This window comes from Athene noctua, chromosome 15, assembly GCF_965140245.1.
Source record: "Athene noctua chromosome 15, bAthNoc1.hap1.1, whole genome shotgun sequence".
NCBI classification, from domain to species: Eukaryota; Metazoa; Chordata; class Aves; order Strigiformes; family Strigidae; genus Athene; species Athene noctua.
Genome location: NC_134051.1, coordinates 12,197,966 through 12,205,718, shown reverse-complemented (window position 1 = coordinate 12,205,718; position 7,753 = coordinate 12,197,966). Strand labels below are relative to the sequence as shown.

Here is a 7,753-nt window from a genome sequence, read left to right as displayed (position 1 = left end):
ATATTTAGAAATGATAAACATACTTTGTCATTTCCAGACAATGACACATTAATACAGTCATACTGAAGTAATAAAGGGCTATGAAGCTCTAATACTTGTATAAAAATCGCATGTTGAATGTTGTTATATATTCATACTCCTGTGTACACGATTCATAATCTTGTTTGTTTAAAGACCACCATAGGGCAACAGTAAGTTACTCTGTAATTTTTTCACACTCTAATTCTTGTTGGACATATGCTTTTTCCATTACTGAAAAGTGCATTTTCTGTGTATGACTGTGTGACAGTTAGGATGTGACAGACTGCCACCATAAATAAGTCATGTGATACGTTTTTAGCGTCATACCATAAAGTTAAAGCAGTTAAATAAGAAAAAAAAAATTAGTTCAAACAAAACAGGTCTTACATCAGTGAACTTGTCAGCAGCCTTTTTGGATCTACTTTCTCTATAAATGAGATTACCTCAATTTAAAATTAATGGCCTAAATGTTTTGCATTTCTGCTGAGTTGGACAGACATGGATCCAGATTAACTGCTGGGTGCACAAAGATATTTTCAATGACTGTACCGAAACTTCTCATTTATACCTAGGATTTTTTTTTTCTTGCTGCCTACTGCATTTTTTTTTTTAACGGAAACTACTTTTGGCCAAGATGAATAGAAGTGTATGTTCTACAAAAATTTCAGAAGGTAAGGTTTTAACTGTTTTACCATTTCAGACTTACAAATGCTTGCCCATAATAATAGTTCAGATATCATATGTTTTGTTGATGACAGTCACAGTCTTTCTAAACAGTTTCTCTTCTACCGTGACCTAACAGGCCCTTGTACTGAAATGATGAATTTGGGAGGGAGGGGCAAAAATCCCTACCAAATCCCAACAAACACACGCTTATCTTGATGAAAATCTAACATTAAAAGAGCATGCTCATATTTTGCCTTGGTCTTCATCCTGATGGATATTATCCTTCAACTTGAGGGGAGCAGAAGTCTGTAACTTCTGTCTTTTAATGAACACAATGTTAACATTCGAAGTCCCAACAGAGAAAAGCTTGACTAAGTCTTTGCGGGGCTTACTGTTTTGGTCTGTAACAGTAGTAGTAGAGAACTCACTACCAGAATGTGAAAGAGATAATATTTTGTTGCTTTCCCAGTATTGATGCAATGCAACACCCTGACTTTGGAGGCTTTGGAATGTGTTGACCTGCATATAAGAGAAAAAAGACTGACCAGAAATTTCATTGTGTTAAATAATCAGCATGAAAGAGGAACATTAATGGTGGGTTGAGGAGAGTTCATGGGCGCTGATGAGTGAATTGGCTTGCTTGCAGCACTGGTTGTGGATTTTGTCTACCACCTAGTCTGTCCTCTTCAGCTAGTGATATTGTTCAAAACAAATGTTTTTATACCATGCAGTAACTTACCCAGATTGTATATTGGAAAATGGCAAAAATGCTGCCTAAATACTTTGAGGAATGACGCTGCTCAGTGGCTCTTTACAGTGGTGTTTATTTGAAAGCTTGTGGTGGGGCTCCCCTAATGGTATAAATTTAGGTGTTGACACCCGTGGAGGACCTGCCTCCTTCATTCAAATGCTATGGTTCTTGAAAATTTCAGATGTAATACAGAAAATGCCTGAGGCAAGCTTCCCACTCACCCAGTAGGCATCCAAGCTGTTTTGGTTCCCAACTTTTTGAGGAGTGGAAAGCATCTTGAGAGGGGAAAAATTTACCATGACTAGTAAACTGTGTCACAGGTGACAAAATGTTCTGTTGATGTATCAATGCTAAAGATTGATGTTTTTAAAGGATGTTTTATGTGCTGCATTTATTATTAGCATAGGCACTATGTTGATGTAAAAGTAGGTTTAGTTTAACCGTTAGTAAAAATGCTTACCTTCTGTTTAGGTTTCACTTCTAAACCTTTTACACTAAGCATGCTTCTACTATGTGTAATAAAACATTGTAGCACAAGCTTTTTTTAACTTTCACGAGGCCTTTGACAAGTGCCAGAATTTGGTTTTGTACTTGATGTTTTGTATTTATACAGATTTAATTTTATCTTTTTATTTTGTGTGGAATTGTAATATCATAAAAGTGTTATTTATTTTTGTACTTTTATTTCATGTTCACCAGTCTTGCTTTTTACTTAAAGCATACTGCACGATAAACTTAACATCTTTAAAATGAACTGCATTTCTTTTCTTTTTCCGAGTTGAAAAATCACTTGATGTACAATTAGGAAAAGGGAAACCCTGTGGCGCCAGGCATTTCACCTCCCACCTCACAGCACTTCGTACTCGTCCATGGAAAGTCGTGGCTGTGGCGTTACCCCCGTGGAGTATTTTACACAAGACTCCAAAAAAAAAAAAGATGCCTGGCGAGGAGGCCCCCGGGAGCGGGTGGCCGCAGGGTGGCAGCGGCCCGCCCCAGCGCCGCCGCTCCTGAGGCGAGGCGCTGCCCGCCGCGGGGCGGGGCGGGAAATGGCGGCGGAAGGCGCTGCGCGGCCGCGGCGTCATGTGACGGGGCGGCAAGATGGCTGCCTTCCCCTGGTGAGGCTGCGGGAGGTGCGGGCGGGGGCGCCGGGCGCTGCCTGCCCCGCTCCCGGCGAGAGGGCTGTGCTCCTCCCGGCCCGACATGGCGGTGCGGGCGGGCAGGGTCGGTAGCGGGCCCTGAGGGGGCTGCGGGTTCCCGCGGCCGGGTGGAGGCAGCCGTCGTCCTCGGCGCCCCTCGCAGCCGGGGGGCCGCGGCGCTGAGGCGGGAGCCGCTCGGAGAACGCCCGAGCGTGCCGGGCGAGGGCTGCGGGGCCGGGGAAGCCTCGCCCTCAGGAAGCCAAAGTGCTCGCCGCCCGCGGGGCTCGGGGCCTGAGGGGCTGGAACCTCCGCGAGCGGCGGGGGGAGCTGGGGCGCTGCGTACCGCGGCTCGGCCGGCGTGGGGCCGCAGCCGGCGTTCTCGTGGCGACTCTCTGGAGACTTCTGAAGATGCAGACCAGATGTATAACACGCAGGTTTTACATTAAGCGACACGGGGTGCCGGGGCGGTGGTGCAGCTCTGCGCGACGTTCCGTGGGGTTCCCGCGCAGGAGCGGGCCCTCGCATTTTCCCCTCCCTAAGCGCGAGGGTTCCCGAGGGCAGCTGGCGTCGGGTGGGATGTGGTCCCGCCGCGGTGCTATGCCGGTGCCCCCTGCTCGGAGCAAGGGCCGCAGCGGGGAAGGCGCCTTCCTCCCGGCGGGGTCACTGCGGGCGAGCGGCTGGGCGCCTTCCTCACAGCGCCCGCGAAGGTGAAGGTTTCATACAGTGAGTTTATGTTTACTAGCCCAGTTTAGCTTCTGTTAGTGATCTTCCACGGGCTCTTCAGGAGACACGGTGTTTACGGGCTACAAACCGAAGATGTAGAGTCAGTTTCCAGCGACATGCAGTATTTCTTCAGGAAAACTTGGGGTGCAGCTGAGGAAGCTGCACTGCGTAGGACATGGAATAATTTAACAGTGGTATTTGTTACAGAAAGGAAGGATAAAACAAGCACTCTTTCTCTGACAGAGTAAAGGAAAATACGTTAATAGTTCATTATTCTTCAGACTTGTTGACAGATGAGCTGATTTTCTGTTTGTGGAAGACTTGCTCTCCTGAGGCTATTGTTCTTTTAGCACATCAAATATATCCATCTTCCAGGTTTTGATGTAGCTGATGGATTATAGTCCTGAGTAAACTAGAAATCAAACCTCATGTGGAATCAAGAAAAGTAATATTGCAGTAGTTAGAGCCTGTTGGAGCACTAGGATGCTGAAAAGTGTTCCCCCTATATATACTGTCATGCTGAAAATCATCTCACTCTCATATTATTAATGAGCAAACTTTCACATTTAACAAAAAGTGGAAATAACTGGTGCATTTAAAAGTCATTGTTAATGAAACCAAATGAGGTTTTATGCAAACATCAGAACTAGGCATTTTAAGGTAAATTCAATGAGGCATGAAATACTTTAAAACTTGAACTTATTATTAAGAAAATTGGAGCGTGTAAGACAGCTCTAACACATTAGTTGGCTGTTGGAACTGTTGATATTTACTTTGAGTGTGGTAGTTACAGTGGAAGCTGTGTGTGTGGTCAGTGACCTTGCAGAAACAGGAAATAATAAGTGCAGCTGCAACTTGTGAATTTCTAGCAGTCCCAAAATACAATGAAAAACTAAAGACTGCAGCCATAGAGCAGAAACTGACAATTGACTTTTACATAATACACCAATGCTAAGAAACGGGTCTGGTAACACTGATGCAAAAGTGTCCATGGAGAAATAATGAACCAGAACAAAATGTTTTAATGCATGTTTTTCTTATTATGGAAGATATTGTCATGCAACAGGGTTCAGTAGAAAGAACCCTAGCTATTTTTAAGTATTGTTGGATGCTAATTTTAAAAAGGTGTTTTGCAGATTGTCTACGTACTCATTAGTCTTTGTATGAGGAAAAAATAGCACCTGTTGGCACTGAATAAAAAGATCTTGCATTAACATAGTGTTCAGATTTGTTAGAGTAGAAAAGAATTGGCAAATATGTAAAGTAATTTAAAGCTTAGGTCTATTTGTAACAGCTGTGTGGACATACCTAGAGATATTGTTTGGGGTTTATGTTTAATATTCAAATAATGATAGGTACATTCACGTGTGGGATGCACTTCCTTGTATTATCAATACCAATATATGTATATGTTGTAAAGAGATTCTTTTCCATTTTGCCTGCCTTGATTGTTTGTGCTCCCTGTAAGCTTTCTGAAGCCCTTGCTTTAGGATAAGCACCACCTCCGTGTGGGTGCAGCGTACCTGGAAGGTGCCGTGTCCCGAGAAGGGGAGGTGTGCAGTGCAGGCTGGTGGTTCTGCTGCACAGGGGCTGGCTGTGTGCGGAACCTGGAGTGCAGGGGAAGTGTCCTGGGGGTGTCTCAAGGGGGTCATTGTCCCCTGGGCCTGGTGCCCTGGTGGCTGGTAGCGGGGGGAACGCAAATCCCAGGGTTGGGGTGAGGGTGTCCCACTGTTCTACTGACCAGCTTCCCAGTAACCCAGGGTGAGGATCCAATGTTTAGCTCAGGGTCCCGGGGGTGCTCGTAGGGTGTGCTGGGTGCTGGAAGAGCTTCAGGAACTTAGGGGTGAGGAGGAAGTACAGTGGTCCCAGAGTTTGCCAGGAGGAGAGGAGACAGTTGGCAGTCTGGCAAGTGTCGAAGGCGTGGAGTGGTGGCAATTGCAGTGATGTTTGTGTGTGTAAAGAGGTTGAAACCCACTGTTGAAAAAGTACCTGCAAGCAGAGATGGATCTTGCAGTAAGCACTGGGGATGAAACCCCAGCTTGGCCTGAGTGATTTTTTACTCTTGGAAGCTGACTGCACTGCCGAGACAGGAATGCTTAAGCTCCTTTCCCTGGAGAGTAAGTCGAACATAATGTCAGAGCAAATTTGAACTTGTCCCCCTTATTAGCTGTGTTACAGGCTGTCTTATTGCTTGAATAGCCACATTGTAAATGTACTTTTTAAAGACTTACTTGCAGGGTGAACAGCTGCTCTTCATTCCCACATGTGTATTAGACAAGTATCCTTGCCCAGTGATGCCTTATGTTATAGTTAGTGTATGACTGATTTTGGCCTGGAAGTGGTATGCCAAGTGTGTACTGTCAGGGACGTCTTTCTTTACTGCTGTTTGGAGATATCTGTAAAGGAGAGATATGGAAACACTGACAGAAATGTAATAAAAACGTTATAATTAGGCAGCCAGAAAGAGTTTGAAAGATTTTTCATCGAAGTGCTAATTAACTTACGAAGCAAGTGAGCAAGGAGAATCATTGAATCATGGGACAATAGTGACTATTTGTGTATAAGGAAAAGGAGCTGGAGATAAAGAAAACAAAAGGAATAGGCATGTGGATTTCACTGTACTCTTTCTCTTGCTCTGCTGTATCTCATTAGATGCCAAAGCTTTTCCTTGGAGCACCACAACCACACATTAAACTCATTCTATATATATATATATATATATATATATATTTATTTTTTTTAAATGAATCTGGGTTTTTGTGGGGGGTACATAGTATCTATAGAAGAGTTGGCTGCTTGGCACTCCTGAAATTCTTCCTAATGACTTAGGTCTCTGAATGGAATGGTCTTTGAAAGTTTGGATTAGTTTTGGTGGGAAAGATGTTTATTATACGGGGGGAATGCTGTTTGTTTTCGTTAGGAGTCTGATTAAAGAAACCTTTGTGTATCCACTGATTTTACTCATTCAGCGAAGGCCTTAGTGTGTGCTATAAACATTCCCAGGATCCTGGATGAAACAGGAAAGAATAGTTAGCTGCTCTGCATATTTCAAAGACTAAAAAGGAAATCGAGAAGTTGTGGAGGGTAGAATGCAGAGAAATAAAAAAATATTTTTATAGATTTTACTTGAATATTTTTCTGCCTTAGTACTTACCTCCTTTTAGCAGTAGCAATAGTTACCGTGTGGTAGCTATCATGGCAGTTGTTTTAGGAAGCAGCTATCCTATGTGGTTTTGTGAGTTTGTATTCTTGTTTCCCTATTTAGCCATTACTACTACTCCATACAATTAAAAGGAATTAATTTCATATATTGATGTGTTGTCAGAGGTATTAGAAAGTGTTTGTAACTTAAGTCTCTTGAAATTGTCATCCAGTGATAGGGAAGTTTTAATCTGCCTTTTTTTTGCTTCCTACGTTGTCAAATGTGCTTTAAAAGCCTTTAAAAATATATATTTCCGTTTATATTTGAGCAATTACAACCAGGATGAATGGTCTATTTTATAAAAGCAGCGTCCTTAAACTGTGATTGATAAATTAGTGTATGTCACTGTTACTTCATAGTGGCAATGTTGTTTTACTCCAATGCCTTTATTTATTCTGGAATCAAGTCTCTCTTAAATTAGAGATGGAGGCCATAGTTCTCACAATTTTCTCTTAATATCAGATTAAAAATAAAGCCTGAAATATGTATATTTTTGTGATCTATTTCAATTAGTGGCATACTTAATTTTTGTAGGAGAGGTGAGGCTTTTATACCGGGTCTTATTCACAATGCAAGCATATGAGTACAAATATTTTTTTCTTATAATCTGACTTTTGCAACTTCTGTTATGAGTACAATGAACAAACAGAAATAGATTTTTTGGGGAAGAGTTTTGCAGCTACACAAGTTAATCTGTTTAGTCTCTCACTATATCTGTGGATAATCACTTTGATTTCTTTCCTTGTGTTTTCACACTTGCCTTTTTCTTTCACTCTGACTATTCGGTTTGAAAGATGTGTTTGATAATCTGCACCAGCCTGTTACACATAGAAATGCTAATTAAATTGCCCTTTTGACATCCAGTGGAATGGAAGAGAATCCAGCTGTAGAGCAGAGTACAGTTGAATGTCTGAAAAATTTCTTCTGTTTTAGTGTATGTATCTCAATAGAGAAATTTTGGTCTTTACATTGTCTTATTTTTCAACGTGCATTTCTTTTTGTAAATATGCCTGCATCTATATAGATGTAGGATATGTTTCTCTGTCAGTATGCATGTATACTTTCCCTTTACTCTTGCTTTTTAAGGCATGCGAGATCAAGAAACTATGTTTCAGAATCTGAAGTGTGCAAACTGGAATCTGTACCCTTGGATTTTGGCGATTACCATCCACTAAAACCCATTACAGTAAGTTGCTTTTTGTGCTTTTGGAAAATGAATGTGAATTAGAGCTGACTAAGTTCCTCTCCTACTTC

At 42.3% G+C, this 7,753-nt stretch overlaps 1 protein-coding gene across 6 annotated transcripts in view; it reads left to right on the top strand.

Moving 5' to 3' along the window:
• Nucleotides 1-7,753, top strand: part of VPS35L (VPS35 endosomal protein sorting factor like) — a 58,954-nt gene continuing 51,201 nt past the window's right edge. For 4 of the 6 annotated variants that reach the window (XM_074919578.1, XM_074919577.1, XM_074919574.1 and 1 more), the window contains exons 1-2: nucleotides 2,478-2,553; nucleotides 7,586-7,685. In XM_074919578.1, the coding sequence (XP_074775679.1) occupies nucleotides 2,537-2,553; nucleotides 7,586-7,685 (117 nt within the window). In that variant the 5' untranslated portion in view covers nucleotides 2,478-2,536. Of the gene's footprint in view, nucleotides 693-2,477; nucleotides 2,554-4,487; nucleotides 5,415-7,585; nucleotides 7,686-7,753 lie in introns of those variants that run through there. The other 2 variants (XM_074919573.1, XM_074919575.1) reach the window with 2 other exon arrangements.